Source organism: Leptonychotes weddellii, chromosome 3 (assembly GCF_054177405.1).
Source record: "Leptonychotes weddellii isolate Sample4059 chromosome 3, ASM5417740v2, whole genome shotgun sequence".
In the NCBI taxonomy this organism is placed as follows: Eukaryota; Metazoa; Chordata; class Mammalia; order Carnivora; family Phocidae; genus Leptonychotes; species Leptonychotes weddellii.
In genome coordinates, this window is record NC_138371.1 from 55,887,842 (window position 1) to 55,904,634 (window position 16,793).

General features: G+C 39.4%; 1 protein-coding gene across 1 annotated transcript in view; it reads right to left on the reverse strand.

Moving 5' to 3' along the window:
• Window positions 1-13,693, reverse strand: part of GORASP2 (golgi reassembly stacking protein 2) — a 36,579-nt gene extending 22,886 nt beyond the window's left edge. Inside the window, exon 1 of the mRNA XM_006731779.3 lies at window positions 13,508-13,693. Within this exon, the coding sequence (XP_006731842.1) occupies window positions 13,508-13,570 (63 nt within the window). The 5' untranslated portion in view covers window positions 13,571-13,693. The remainder of the gene's footprint in view (window positions 1-13,507) is intronic.
• Window positions 13,694-16,793: the final 3,100 nt, after the last annotated feature.

Below are 16,793 nucleotides of genomic sequence, written 5' to 3' on the forward strand. Positions count from 1 at the left end.
ATCTTTTTTTTTTTTTTTTTAACATATAATGTATTATTTGCTTCAGAGGTACAAATCTGTGATTCAACAGTCTTGCATGCTTCACAGCGCTCACCATAGCACATACCCTCCCCAATGTCTCTTAATGGTTTGTCTCCCTCTCTGGTTTTGTCTTGTTTTATTTTTTCCTCTCTTCCCCTATGATCCTCTGTTTTGTTTCTTAGATTCCACATATCAGTGAGATCATATGATAATTCCTTCTCTGATTGACTTATTTTGCTTAGCATAATACCCTCTAGTTCCATCCACATTGCTGAATGGCAAGATTTTATCTTTTTTCCTTGATGGCTGAGTAATAAGTCCATCTTCTTTATCCATTCATCTATCTATGGACATTGCTGCTATAAACATTGGGGTGCAGGTACCCCTTTGGATCACTACATTTCTATCTTTGGGGTAGATACCCAATAGTGTAATTGCTGGGTATAGGGTAGCTCTATTTTCAACTTTTGGAGGCACCTCCATACTGTTTTCCAGAGTGGCTGCACCAGCTTGCATTCCTACCAACAGTGTAAGAGGGTTCCCTTGAAATTTCCTGACTTGTTAATTTTAGTCATTCTGACCGTGTGAGGTGGCATCTCAATGTGTTTTTTGTTTTTTGACAGAGAAAGACACAGCGAGAGAGGGAACACAAGCCGGGGGAGTGGGAGAGGGAGAACAGCTTCCCGTGGAGTGGGAGGAGCCCGATGCGGGGCTCGATCCCAGGACCCTGGGATCATGACCTGAGCGGAAGGCAGATGCTTAATGACTGAGCCACCTAGGCGCCCCTCTCTCATTGTGGTTTTGATTTGCATTTCCCTGATGAGTGATGTTGAGCACTTTTTCATGTGTCTGTCGGCCATTTGGATGTCTTCTTGGAGAAATGTCTCTTCATGTCTTCTGCCCATTTCTTGATTGGATTATTTGTTCTCTGGGTGTTGAGTTTGATAAGTTCTTTATAGATATTGGATACTAGCCCTTTATCTGCTAAGTCATTTGCGAGTATCTTCTCCCATTCTGTCAGTTGTCTTTTGGTTTTGTTGACTGTTTCCTATGCTGTGCAAAAGCTTTTTATCTTGATGAAGTCCCAATAGTTCATTTTTGCCTTTGTTATCCTGGCCTTTTGGAGACCTGATAGCAAGATGTTGTTGCAGCCAAGGTCGAAGAGGTTGCTGCCTTTGTTATCCTCTAGGATTTTGATGGATTCCTGTCTCACATTGAGGTCTTTCATCCATTTTAAGTCTATTTTTGTGTACGGTGTAAGAAAACGGTCGTTTCAGTCTTCTGCATGTGGCTGTCCAATTTTCCCAACACCATTTGTTGAAGGGGCTTTTTTCCATTGGATATTCTTTCCTGCTTTGTCAAAGATTAGTTGACCATAGAGTTGAGGGTACATTTCTGGGCTCTCTATTCTGTTCCATTGATCTATGTGTCTATTTTTGTGCCAGTACCATACTGTCTTGATGATGACAGCTTTGTAATAGAGCTGGAAGTCCGGAATTGTGATGCCACCAGCTTTGCTTTTCTTTTTCAACATTCCTTTGGCTATTAGGATCTTTTCTGGTTCCATAAAAATTTTAGGATTATTTTTTCCAGCTGAAAAAAGTTGATGGTATTTTGATAGGGATTGCACTGAATGTGTAGATTGCTCTAGGTAACACAGACATTTTAACAATATTTGTTCTTCCAATCCATGAGCATGGAACATTTTTCCATTTCTTTGTGTCTTCCTCAATTTCTTTCGTGAGTGTTCTATAGTTTTCTAAGTACAGATCCTCTGCCTCTTGGGTTAGGTTTATTCCTAGATATCACATGGTTTTGGGTGCAATTGTAAATGGGATCGACTCCTTAATTTATCTTTCTTCTGTCTCATTGTTAGTGTATAGAAATGCAACTGATTTCTGTGCATTGATTTTTATGTCCTCCACTTGCTGAATTCGTGTAGGAGTTCTAGCAATTCTGGGGTGGAGTCTTTGGGTTTTCCACATAGAGTATATCATCTGCAAAGAGTGAGAGTTTGACTTCTTCTCTGCTGATCTGGAAGCCTTTTATTTCTTTTTGTTGTCTGATTGCTGAGGCTAGGACTTCTAGTACTATGCTGAACAGCAGTGGTGAGAGTGGACATCCCTGCCTTGTTCCTAACCTTAGGGGAAAAGTTCTGTTTTTCCCCACTGAAAATGATATTCATGTGGGCTTTTCATATATGGCTTTTATGATATTTAGGTATGTTCCCTCTATCCCTACACTGTGAAGAGTTTTAGTCAAAAAAGGATGCTGTCCTTTGTCAAATGCTTTTTCTGCATCATTCTTTTATTTATGTAGTGTATCACATTGATTTGCAGATGTCGAACCACCCCTGCAGCCCAGGAATAAATCCCACTTGGTTGTGGTGAATAATCATTTTAATGTACTGCTGGATCTGATTGGCTAGTATCTTGATGAGAATTTTTGCATCCATGTTCATCAGGGATATTGGTCTGTAATTCTCCTTTTTGGTGGGGTCTTTGTCTGGTTTTGGGATCAAGGTAATGCTGGCCTCATAGGAAGAGTTTGGAAGTTTTCCTTCCATTTCTGTTTTTTGAAATAGCTTCAGAAGAATAGGTATTAGTTCTGCTTTAAATAGTTGGTAGAACTCCCCTGGGAAGCCATCTGGTCCTGCGCTCTTGTTTGTTGTGAGATTTTTGATTACTGCTTCAATTTCCTTGCTGGTTATGGGTCTGTTCAGGTTTTCTATTTCTTCCTGGTTCAGTTTTGGTAGTTGATACGTCTCTGGGAATGCATCCATTTCTGCCAGATTGCCTAATTTGTTGGCATATAGTTTCTCATAATATGCTCTTATAATTGTATTTCTTTGGTGTTGGTTGTGATCTCTCCTCTTTCATTCACGATTTTTATTTATTTGGGTCCTTTCTCTTTTCTTTTTGGTAAGTCTGGCCAGGGGTTTATCAATCTTACTCTTTCAAAGAACCAGCTCCTAGTTTCATTGATCTGTTCTACTGTTCTTTTGGTTTTTATTTCCTTGATTTCTGCTCTAATCTTTATCAATTCTCTTCTCCTGCTGCGTTTAGGCTTTATTTGTTGTTCTTTCTCCAGCTCCTTTAGGTAGAAGGTTAAGTTATGTATTTGAGACCTTTCTTGTTTCTTGAGAAAGGCTTGTATTGCTATATACTTCCCTCTTAGGACTGTCTTTGCTGCAACCCAAAGGTTTTGAACAGTTGTGTTTTCATTTTCATTGGTTTCCATGAATTTTTTAAATTCTTCTTTAATCTCCTGGTTGATCCATTCATTCTTTAGTAGGATGCTCTTAGTTTCAGGACCACTCTTTATAATCTATTTACATTTACATCATTTGGCTACTTGATTTCCAAGCCACCAACAGACTGAGAATAGCCAAAAGAACTGAAAGAGATGCTACGCCACTTGATTTTAGCAAAAAATTATAGCTGGCAGAAAATGAGAATAAAAATTTCAAAAATCAAAAACCAAAAGGAAGAAAAAGCACCAGTGTTAAGCCACTTACCAAATTCTACATAGTGAGTATGTACTATGCACTTATGAAAAAGGTTTAATTGTGCGGTGCCTGGGTGGCTCAGTCGGTTAAGGTTTGGCTCTTGAATCGGCTCAGTTCATAATCTCAGGGTTGTGAGATCAAGCCCTGTGTCAGGCTCCATGCCCTGTGTGGAATCTGCCTGAGATTCTCTCTCTCCCTCTCCCCATCCCATGGGCACACTCTCTCTCTTTCTCATAAATAAATCTTAAAAAAAAAAAAGTTGTGATTGTGTCTTGTTTTAGGGAATGCAGATTAAAAAAAAGTTCTCTGCCTTGAAGCCGTTTTTAGAAGTTTTTGCAATTATAGAAATCTGTACGTGTGCTGTCCAAATACAGTAGCCACTAGCCACACATGAAATGTGGCTTTGTGACCGTGGAACTGAATTTTTAATTTCATTTTACTTAAATAATTTACATCTAAGTTTAAACAGCCATATGTGGCTAGAGGCTACCGTACTGGACACCAACAGTCTAGGTGCTAAGGACATGATTTGTATTCCAATACAAATATAATACAGCATATGGATGTCATCACAACAATTAAGATATGAAGAGGCTAAAATATATTTAGCATCTGTCAATGATGATGGGAAGCATGAAATACATTTTACAAACAGACTCGCATATAACATTCTTGATACTAAAAGCAGTAAATAATCCATTTGAAGTAAGAAATTGACTCTACACAAATCCATTCCCTGAGAGTTCTAACAAGCATGCTGAAGTTCCACTTTTTCCAATTCTTCTCAGGCCTCATGGTTTACTTTGAACAATTAAGAAATATCATACAGCAGGTGAAAATACTAAAGAGTAGTTATGCTTACAAATGAATGACAAAAATAAATGTTACCAAAACACGGACAGGTAGAATAAATTATGAACACAATTACTGGCACTTACAGGAGTTGAACTTTAAATTTGGAGGTTATCTTACCAATATAAAAATCACAACATGAAAGAAATACTTCCTTCATAAACACTCTAGAAAAAACAGGTACAATAAGCAAGACAAAACCTTTTACTCAAGAAGCAAAAAATGAGAACCTATGACAGAAACTGCACAGTGAAGGGGTATCCATCCCCATTACATAAAAAGAAATTAGCATAAAAAAAAGAAATTAGCATCCATGATTAGAAGCTGGACTTAGAATCACCAACTATATATAAATTCTTCTTAAAGTGGTGTCATTCAACTACTCCAGGGAGTTTCAGGGCTCTGAAATTAATTTAGTGGGTCATTATAGAACAAACATCAAAATAAGAAAACATCAGAATAGATAAAATATAAAAAACTCATGACTTAATAACGGTCATTATTTTGCATGAAATGTAGTAGGATACACCAGTTGCAATGGAAAGTAAGTTTCTTACTTTGATCTGTAATAAAGTTTGAAAAACAGCCCTAAGAGATACCATTAACTGTTTTGTCCAAACAACCTCCAGGCAATAAATGCAATTGAACTTTTGGCTTTTCTCTCACCTTCTGATCCTGGATCATTGGAAAGTTTTACCAGATTTAGCATGGATTTTTCTTTGTGTACAGACCTAATTGTTCTATACTGGCTGCTTTCCAATGAAGCATCCATCTCTTCTTCTGGGATTAAAAGTGCAATAGTACTTTATACTAGGTTTCGGTCATTTCACATGAACCACTCTCTCTTTTAAATCTTGGCTTGGGGACAGAGGGACAGCACAGTAGAAGGGAAGAAAAGTTTGGGTGGAGTCAGGGGAAGACGTTCTCTCAACTCCATCGGTCATTTATGTACTTCCAGCTGAGGAGTACAGAACTGCCACCTTAATGTAACACAGAAAAGAAATTGCGAAGCTACTTTCAGAACGCAGGATATCATCAAAGTAGGCATTTTATAAGGTGATACACAAAGATACACTTACTCACATTTCTGGCTAGTATGTGAATTATTTCTCTTAAGTTTTCTAACCATGGAGATGTTTCCATAAAATGGGCTCAATGGAATATGTAACTGTCTCCTCTTTATTACTGCACCACCAATTCCTTCATATATAAAAGGTAGTTAAGTTCCTCTGAATGACTTTTTGTCTACACCATCATCTCCTCTAACTCTCAATTTAATGTCAACACTCTCACTTTTGTACTATTTTTAAAAACAGCAGGGATGTTAAGTAAGACTAAAAATTAAGTTCAATCCAAGTATCAATGATGACTCATTCCAACTATACACACAAAGCCTCATGTTATACGTATATGCCTGGGTGATCAAAATGATGGGAAAAGACTTGGGAATGTGATATGATAAAAATAAACCCTAAATCCTTCAGTTATAAAAAAGGCACTTTTGGAGTGGGGCGGGGGAGCTCTTCTATGTCTGAAAAGGACCAGTTTTCTTGACATAAATATGTGGAAATTATTTTGACCAGAAGAGTTCGAAGCTTTACTTGCTAAAACATTCTCACATGTTCTACCAAAATAACTCAGAGAGCATGTTTTTTCTGATTGACCCTATGATGTAATTTATAACATATGAAGCAATTTGAAATAAAATTCTAATGGTAACTAAAAGGAAATTAAAACCTATCAGCATACAGTAACTTCTTAGAAAAGGTCTGTGTATCAGGAAAATGATGTTGAAAGAAACTGAAGTCTACTCTAAAAGAAGCAAAAATTCTGACAACCTGTCACCAAATTTTATAATCTTCAAATACCAACTTAGGTATTTGTTTCTTAGGGAAAGAAAACTTGCTGCGTGACCTTAGGCAATAATCCTTCTGTGCTCCTTTTCTTTAGCTGTAAAGTGAGGAGGTTGAGAAGATAGTTTCTAAAACTGAATGACTCCCCGTGAAATAAATCTAACTGCCGCTAAGCTACCTATAGCTTCTACAGTGTAGATCAAACTCAACAACAGTATTTTAATTACATACTTTTAGAATTTTTAATTAATGTGTTTAGTATCACTGTGATGCTAAGCAATGAAAAGGACACTGGTACCCACCTAACTTTTAAAAAAGACAAAATTTCCTTAAAAATGAGGATCCTTAAAAATTAGCAGTCACATAAATAAAATTAATGGGTCAGATCTGATCCCAAACTTATGCTTTAGGTTTTTTTAAGTTATTTAAGTAATCCCTACACCCCATGTGGGGCTTGAACTCACAACCCCGAGATCAAGAGTCACATGCTCTTCCAACTGAGCCAGCCAGGTGCCCCAAAACTTAAGCAGTAAAGTATAGGGTTAAGTACATAGACAAAAAGTAGCTACTGAATTATCAAGTAAATGTAAATGCTACCCAATATGCTTAGAGGTCTATTTTAACCAGTACACTACAATAGTGGTTCTCAATGGGTGATACAATAATGCAGATGCTAATAATAAAAGCATCTGCTAACATTTATTGAGCCTTTATCATATCCAGACCCTATGCTAAGCTAAATGCTTTATTATGGAATATCTCATTTAATCCTTGGGATAACCAATGAGGTAGACCGCACTGTTTTATTTTTTTTTTCATATTTCCCAATTTTAATTTTTAAATTATTTTTTTTTTTACTTTATTTTATTTTTCTAATTAACATATAATGTATTATTGGTTTCAGAGGTACGGGTCTATGATTCATCAGTCTTATAGAATACCCAGTGACAACACTGTTTTAATAAAGAAGTTTAAGGGCGAGGCCTTCTGTAAGGTGGCAGCAGGCCAGAAAAAAAATAATGTGCTCAATTCTTTTCAAAATATTTCATATACAATATTTAATATGGTTTTTAGTACAAAAGGTGGAGGGGACACTACTATTATCCTCACTTTTCAGATAAAAATAATAGTGCTCAAAGAAGTTCAAAGGTTTGCCCAAGAAAACACAACAATGGAGCTGACACTAGGATCCAGTGATTCCCAAGAGTGGTCTCTGGTGGTCTACTCTGAAGTCTCTCAATATATTCACGTCTACCAGGTGACAAGGTTCCTTATTGCTGATTATGTGCTGGAATATTCTCTCATCGGTGCTTAAAACAAAAACAACCCTTAGCATCATTCTCTTCATGCTGCAGTAAATTTAATTGCAATGCCAAGAGGGACAATGTCTAGTCTCTCAGAGTAACTATTTTGGTTCTGCATGCTGTTTGGAGGAAAAAAAAAAAAAAGCCATCTTACTTAATCACACCTCTGAAGGCAATCTACAGTTATATACTGAAGTACGTATCAAACCTTTACAGATAAATATTTTCTAGTTCAGATTAGTATTAAGGAAATCAATCAAAATAACATAATCCTTTTAGCACAGTATTAAAGCCAGCAAAATGTACTGAAACTAATGGCTATTCTAAGGTCAATTCTTTTTTTCCCTAAGTTCTATTCTTATGAAAATTTCAGCGGTATTATTTAAAAAAGCCCTGTCAGTATCTGACCCAGAAAACCCTACAGCCAGTGCTGTGCACTCTACTACTTACTGACCAGAACAGAAACTGTAATTATACACCAACAGTAGGTTTCCCCAAATAAGGATCCTGAGGATGACAGTCCATACACTGAAACACTCTTCATCACAAAATATGAAAGTGTACATAAACAGTGTAACACTGATTTGTTCAAGGTTTATTAATATCAGGAAAAGTTTATGTTCAATGATAATTACAATTCCTGAAAATGTGTAAGGTTCACATACATTCACTGTATTCTATGGCATTTATGAACTGAAATAATCTGATTCCTACACTTGAAAGGAATTTCAAACAATGTTTATTAAACAACTTCATAGTCTTTAAGATTTTATCTTTAACTAATCTCTACACCCAATGTGGGGCTCAAACCCACAACCCAGAATCAAGAGTTACATGCTCTACCAACTGAGCCAGCCAGGTGCCCCAAATGCCCAACATGGGGCTCGAACTCACAACCCTGACATTGAGAGTCACATGCTGTAGACGGAGCCAGCCAAGCACCTGTATTCATACGGGTAGGAGAGATCAATTTTGGGAGATCATAATCTTTAGGTGGGTGTTTATAAAGCTTTTCGACTACAACTTTATATTTGAAAAACACCAAATAACCCAAGTTTTCCTTTTATATCCACTGTTTTCAGAGTGAGTGAGGAGAGAAGACGGTAGTAGTGAGGTTTTTGTTTTTCAAATGGGGCCTGAATTTAAAAAGTTCAAGAAACACTGTGTTAGTGGATAAAATTATGACTATCAAATGTTAGGAATTCCCTTTCTCAAAATAAGTACCAAGTTGAAATCCTGCAGGATTTCATGTAGATTAGTGAGACACCATTAAAAAAAGGACAGATCCATGTAATAGTAGCTATGTCTAGATATTTCATTTTTTTTTTTTTTTAAGATTTGAGAGCGAGAGCATGAATCGGGGAGGGGCACAGAGAGAGAGGGAAGCAGAATCCCTGCTGAGCAGGGAGCCCAACATGGGAGTCACCCCAGGACGCTGGAATCATGATCTGAGCCCAAGGCAAATGCCCAACCGACTGAGCTACCCAAGGCACCCTCCATTTTCTACGGAAATAATTCTACTGTCACTTTCTCCTCTAAGAAGAGTATTTAATGCTGCCCAGTCTATAGCAAACAGCTCTGGAGATAAAGGCCTATTATTATACTGGAGACATACTTCATCTCAATGGCCTTTCCTTCAAAACATCCATCATCTCAGAATCTCTCTTGAAGGAAATGACAAGGAATAGTGAACATGACATTTTCCATGTCCCCAAAGTGGTGTGAACATTGGTTCCAGAATGTCCTCAGATAACCCACATCTCAAAGAATATTAAGTGTAGAATGCAATTAATCTGAATATTCAAATTTCGAAACAAATCTTATAATGGGCATCAATGAGGCAACTCCAAAAATGTAATTTTGAAAACGGCCTTATATGGTTTACGGTCATTAAAAGAGAATCTAGGCAAGAATTCTGTATTCAACATACTTCAACTTTAGTAACTTCTAACAAAACTAAGAAGCTCTGGCTAACATTTTTCCTGCCTGATGTTAAGATTGGAGAGTGGGAATAAAAGTGGTACTCATGATGAACATGGAATTGGACTTATTGCATAAGGGAATGTGAACTATAATGCTATTTTTAAAAGAAGGCTTCTGGGGGCACCTGGGTGGTTCAGATGGTTAAGCGTATGCCTTTGGCTCAGGTCATGATCTCAGTGTCCTGGGACGGAGCCCCGCATCGGGTTCCCTGCTCAGTGGGGAGTCCGCTTTTCCCTCTCCCTCTGCCGATCCCCCTGCTCATGCTCTTTCTCTCTCAAATAAACAAATAAATTAAAACAAATAAAAGAAGGCTTCTGAACAAATTTAAAAATTTCCAGTAAGAGTCCACCTTTTATAAATATCTTTTAATTATTTTGTGAATATACAAATATTTCATGACCACTGTGGAAATTTTAGAAAATATACTGAAGTTTAGAAGGAATATAAAAATGTCACCATTCACCAATAATCCTTTTTAATATCCTGGCTTATTACCTTTCCACTTTATGTTCCTGGCACTCGATTGTACATGCACCCACACAGAGAGGCAGACCTACAGCCACAGAGTGCTGTGAAATACCATTTTCATGAACGTACGGCATTTCAATCTGCAGTTAGGGCCTGATTTATTTACCAGTTCCTCAGCTATTGGATATTTAGGTAGTAACCAACATCTTACGATAATTTCAGACCACACTGTACTCGAATATGTCCTATCATTCAAAATATTTGTGAAAGATGGCTAAGCGGCACGGTTAAGCACAGGAAAATACTTCAGAAGTATTTACTTTTAGATGATAGAATTATAATTTAGATTCTTTGTTAACTTATCTAAAAGGTTAGATAACTTTGTTAACTTATCTTTTTTAACTTATCTAAAAGATCTGTAATGAACACGTGTTATCAGAAAACAATGTAATAATCTACTAAAATGAAGATCAACGTTTGTATAAATAAACATTAAGATTCAATGATTTGGGAAAATGTACATTTTAAGTGAAAACAAAGGTAGGATTTAAGGTGAACATGTACTGGTGACCGCAAAGACTAGAAAAATTAAATGTCCATCACCAGGAGGTGCTGTTTAAACTGTGGTACAACAAACTACTGCGGAGCTAAGTGAAACCAAGAGGCAGATCTCTATGTGCTGCTATGGAAAGACTGCCAAGATGATTATCAAATAAGAAGACCCGAGGGGAGTAACAGTATGTATCTTATGATTCCAACAGTTACAAAAGGAAACAGAAAGAGTGAAGGGGGGCAGAATTCTTTTACAGGCATAAAACATTTCTGAAAAGATACTTAAACTACAGTAGTTACTTCTAGGGTAGGAATGGGGAATTGGATATACAGTATGATCACAACCTGAAAATGTTCATCAATATATAAATGCATAATACATAAAAAGGAAAGTACACCGCTCACAGCAGAGAATCTGAAACTATTTCAAGGCTGTCCCCTAAAAAACTGTAAAAGCAGAATCTACCAATGGATATGGAAAATAGAAAAAAATGTAAATTTCAATCTATGTGAATTGTAAGGACTTGGAAATAATAATAAAACAGCAGTGGACATGGATGTCACTATAATTATTATTTCAAAACCCAAACAAGTTTTTATTACTAACAAGTTTTTATTACTATTACTAACAAGTTTTTATTACCAGGGAATCGATTATTAAAGAAAACAAACTTCTAATGAAATCATTCTAGAACGTGTTAACATGAGTGATTTTCTTCCAAGGTTATCTTACAATATTTATTCTAGTTTACAAGCTCAGTAATCCAGCGGTGAAATACATCACTGTATATTTAGGCCATAATAAATGAAAGGAAGATTTTTCTATTATGTTCAGATTTAACATAGTACTTTCCCCTCTAAAAACAAAGATAGCTGGAAACCAAGGACAGTGTGGGTTAGGAACTCTAAAACATTTAAAAAATTCTCCTAAGTCAGATGGTCATTACTATTTTAAAGCGCCCTCTAATAAAACCTGAGTAAGATTTCATCTTTTGCAACATTTATGCTCCAGATGCAGACTGGAAACGAAGGTTGTCCCTAGTGCTTCTGAAAATCAGATTTATAGATTAATAACACATCTGCACTACTGAATATATAGGAGAGCTGATTTACTAAGATGCACCTATGTAAAGAAAACATACTTCAACTTATTTTGCATGGAACATAGACATTAATAGAAGCCATTCAATTGCAATCCTTTCGATGTGTACATCTTTCTAACAGACTTTTAAAAACTCAAGTATGCTGTTTTACTGAGTGCATGTATCATTAAAATATCATGAATCCCCAAAGATTCATGGCCACAATCAGCCACTGTTGAGAATCAGCTGGTAATACCAGATATCACACCCCAGGGTAGAATACTCAAAATCAAACCAGATAATAGAAAAGTACTGCCACTAAACTTTCACTTTACATTTGGATCTGACATTTCTCCTTCAATTTCTCCCATCGGTGTGGCTCTTGGGGTTGGCTTAGCTGAAGGAAATATGCTTTGCTGATTTTCTAGGAAAATCATCCTTTCCCACCAATAGTGAGGCTTCAAGAGATTTTTAGTAGAGTGGAGAGGCAACAAGACATGATAATCCTAAAGATCAGAAAGGTCATCAATCACAGTGCTATCACACCCATATCTGGGTAATTCACTTTAAGAATGTTGTCTCAAGGGGCACCTGGGTGGCTCCGTCGTTAAGCGTGTGCCTTCGGCTCAGGTCATGATCCCAGGATTCTGGGATCGGGCCGGCATCGGGCTCCCTGCCTGGCAGGAAGTCTGCTTCTCCCTCTCCCACTCCCCCTGCTTGTGTTCCCTCTCTCGCTATGTCTCTCTCTGTCAAATAAATAAAATCTTAAAAAAAAAAAAAAAGAATGTTGTCTCCCCCAAAACATGGGATCTAAGGCAGAAAATGACTGTAAGCACCAGAAAGTACGGTTTCTCACTTTCAGTGAAAATGTTCTTGCCTGTGAGCAGCTAACATTTAGTGACACTCTTACGTCCTGAAATGGTGCTACAGATTGGGGCCACTTTTTTGACAATCCATCATGTTAACCACTCACGCAGGTGTCATAGCACATAACCGTCAATGCTACTTTTAAAGACTTCCAGTTCTATAAAACCCACATGCTTTGCAACAACTTAGGTTGCTCATAAGCAAGGGCTTACCTAATGTTTTTTGAGATACTATGCGTCTCCATCCTGGTGACTAAGGCTGCTTTCCTTTGTTTACCTAGATTTTTTTTTTTTTTTTAGAAGTTCCTCTCCATTACCTTTTACCTTAAACCTCAATCTCCACCACACCCTTAGAACAGAACGGAAGATCCCCCCCACCAGGAAATGTGGAAAAAGAGGGTTGGAAAGGTCGGGAGCGACCCGGGAAAGGAAAAACTCCTACAAAATCAAGTAAATTTAAGTCCGTGAAACCTACTTCTGGGCCATTTCATTTTCTGTTTGCCTAACTGGCTTTTCCGGACATCCAGAAAGCGCCGAGGTGAATTAACACTTGCCGTCGCATCCCCCGCGTCTAGCTTGCGAGCTCCAGGCTTCATTTTCTCAGAAAACTCAAATGCTACCTTCACCATCACCTCTTCTGCAGACTTTGCCCCCAAACCTTTCCTAACTTTGTAAGCTAAGAATTAAGAGAGAAGGGACAGAGAAGGCCGTAACGAGAAAAAGACTGTCCCTCCGCCCTCCACCCCCCGGCTGGGCCGCCTCCCGATCAAGTGGCCGGCTACCGCCCAGGCTCCACCCCGTCCTCCCAGTGCAGCGGACCCCGCGTCCGGAGCGCTCTGGGGAGGCGGGATGCGAGCGGCCTCCTGAACCGGCCTCGGTTAAGGCAGCGCCCGCGGTCGCCGCTCTTCTTCGGGGTCGGGCCTGGCTGTCCCGGGAAGGGGCCCGTCGGGGCCTCTGCCTCCCGCGGCCGGACCCCGCCTCCAGCCTGCCTTTCCCGAGCCGTCGTCGGAGCCCTTACCCGAAGGACGTGGTAGCCTTCCGTGCCCCCGCCAGGGATCTCGACGCTCTGCGAGGACCCCATGGCGGCGGGCGATTAGTGTGGAACCGCGCTGCTCCCCGCCCCCCGCGCGCTCCGCTCCTCCGCGTAGCACTTGGGACGTGGCACTCGCTGCCGCCGGAGAGCCGGGCCGCACTGCCCGCCGGGAGAGCGTCGCCGCGGCACCCACGGCCGCTGTGACGCCGCAGACAGCGCCACCTGCCGCAAATCACTGGAAGGGGCCTGAATACGCGCGGGCGGGGAGGGGCTTACTGGTGCTCGCGAGACTGCAGAAATACAGTTCCTCCAGTCTCGGCATCTTGCTACGGATCCTTGAGTTGGACAAGCTTTACCAGACGCGTTCCCACTCGCCCGAAGGAACCATTGCTTTGTCGTAGCTCCCCCTGGTGGCCAGAGGCAGGGAAAGGGCTGCTACTGAAAAGACCAGGGTGGGTACAAACGCTCTCTTTCTCCACGTTCGTAGGTCTTGTCCCAGATTGTAAAGAGGTTGATGGTGCCTCTCTGTGGGCTGAATCCCGCATCCGCTCAGCTCATCTCAGTTTTATAAAGGAAAACGTTCTGTTTCTGTTTTTGCCTTCCTAATTATGAGAACAAGATCAGAGGATTGGTCACAATCGGAGCGATGTCAGAGTGGGAAGCACAGTTGGATGTCCTCAGTGTCCTACCTCCTGCTGCTGGGTTTCCTACTTCCTTTAGGTAGCCAAGTTGTATTCACACTTTTCCTATTCCATTTCTCCTTTTGCCCTTTCCCTCTAAAATCCTCAATTATGGCCATTGTCCAGGGGTCAATTTGATCATCACTAATGGTGGGTCAACCAGGTTTTCGGACAATGTATATTCTGATGTGAAGGAACGTAAAGTACATATTACCACTCGTGAAGTATTCTAGCCCAAAATGTTTAACTTGCTTCTACTATAGTTAGATCTTCCAGTTGTATACAGAGGATAGAGGGAAATGTCAGTAAAATGACATCACAAGGAAATAACCAGGCAAATAAAAGAGGTGGACTGTCCTTCAGAACAGCTGGCCAGGTCTTTTCATCAAATCAGAAGTATAAGAAAGGGACTATACTGGATTAAAAGAGACAGGAAGGATGTAATCAGGAGATGCGATGTAAGGTCTTGAGTGGTAGGCTGATTTGGAGAAATTAGCTGTAAAGGACATTTTTGGCTGAAACGGGAAAATTTGAATATGTACTGAGTATTCGAAGCATTTACTGACATGGAAAAGTGGAAATTATTGACTGAAAAAGCAGGTTACAAGACACAGTATGTCTGTGAACAATATGAAAACATTTTTGTGAGCAAAATACATATGTATATATAAGAAGACGTGAGAGGATATGAACCAAGTGTTACAGTGATGATTTCTGGGTGTGCCAGAAATGTTTTACTTTTTGTTTTTGCTGGTTCTATATTTTCTAATGCTTATGGACTGCTTCTGTAACAATAAAAGTATTTAAAATTTTAAAATAAAAAGTCATTTATCTTTCTTTGCTGTCAATAAACCAATACCATGTTTTTAGGAGGCCTAATCAACACATGAATACACAAATGAAATCTGCAGTTATTAGGTTCCTCAAGGGCAGGGACTGCAGTGGAGTCAGCTCTATGTTCCTAATACTTAGCAGGGTGCCTGGCAGCTAAGTCATTAATGAATTTAATGTAAAGGAATACATATAAGAACTAGATTTGATGATGTTCTTGTTCTGCTTGACAATTATAATCTTCATGGTGGTGTCATAAGCTGTTGCTATGTTCAATTTTTGTTGAAATTGTCAGATTTTTGTTTCCCAGACGTTTGGCACTAGCCATGGTTTGCAGAACCCAGGATGTGGACCTTTGGTAGTCCATCAGCAACTCTGGCCCTTCCTTAGAGCTCTATTTTATTTCAGTCGTATGAGTGACTATCTGCTATTCCCCATACAGGCCATTTATTTTCTTCCCTTCTTTACCTTATTCATGCTGATTCATACATCTGGAGTGCTCCTTCTTACCTTTATACGTAGAAAAATTCTAACTATCCTGTTAGGTCCATCTCAAATTTTACTTATAGATCCCTAAATTCAGAGGAATGCCTCTCCTCACTCTTAGTTCCTAGAATAGTTAGTTCCTTCATTTCTGGAAACATCAGCTTTGTCATAGGCTTGTCTTCCACTATTTATGGTCCATTCATTCAGGGTGACAGTCAGGTTTTTTCATTTTCAGATCCCCAGTTCCTGGCTGAGTCTTGGAAACATGGTAGTAAAGTTTGTTAATTTGAACTCAATGTGTGAAATAGCCTCAAAGCCTTTTCTTTTTCAGGATCAGTTAATAAGTTACCCCTGCTGCTCCTATTTGTGCCTCATCAAAATCTGTGTTACTTTTTTTAAAAAAGATTCTATTTATTTATTTGACAGAGAGAGATGCAGGTAGAGGGAGAGGAAGAAGCAGACTCCCTGCTGAGCAGGGAGCCCAATGCAGGGCTTGATCCCAAGACCCTGGGATCATGACCTGAGCCGAAGGCAGACGCTTAACCGATTGAGCCACCCAGATGCCCCAAAATCTGTGTTATTTTTTAGTGGCAATTGGTAGTGGGTGAGGTGCAAGGCTCACCTAATTTGGGACCAAAAATACGTGCTAACCATTGCTCCAATTTTCCTGGTGCCAGTTCTTTCCCTCTTGTAGTTAGGGAATATGCTCAGAAGGCGACGAATAAAATCCTAAGTATGTGGCCAAAGCTAATATAAATAAATATAACATGATGGAGGGGAATACATGGGAGATTATTGTCCAAGACAGTCTCAACTGAAGAAGGAATCTGCGGCAGGCAAGTTGGTATTTTGAAACATCACAAGCAGCAGAAAAGTGAAAGCCCATAAAGAAACAGTTCGTGATGGAAGGATCTCTGTATCATATTGACTAGTGCAGCCTAATACTTTTGCCTCCAGACTACCCTGGGAAAGTTTGGCTCCTGCTGCATTTGGATAACAACCACGCTTCATAGTCAGACACCAGGGCCTCCCTAACCCATGGCCCCTTCCTGACCTAGTTAGTTTTGCTGAAGGAGCAAACCTCAGGAGGGGTCATGTTTCGGGCCATGGAACCCCAGTCATAGCTGACTGGAGTAGAGGGGAACCCCCAACTTACTGGAAACCAGCACCTACACTAACTAATAACCTATAAAGTAGCCTGTTAAGAAAAGCTCTGTAGCCCCTCCCCACAAAAAAACAAACAACAGATGGTAATGATTAGCTAGGTCAATCAG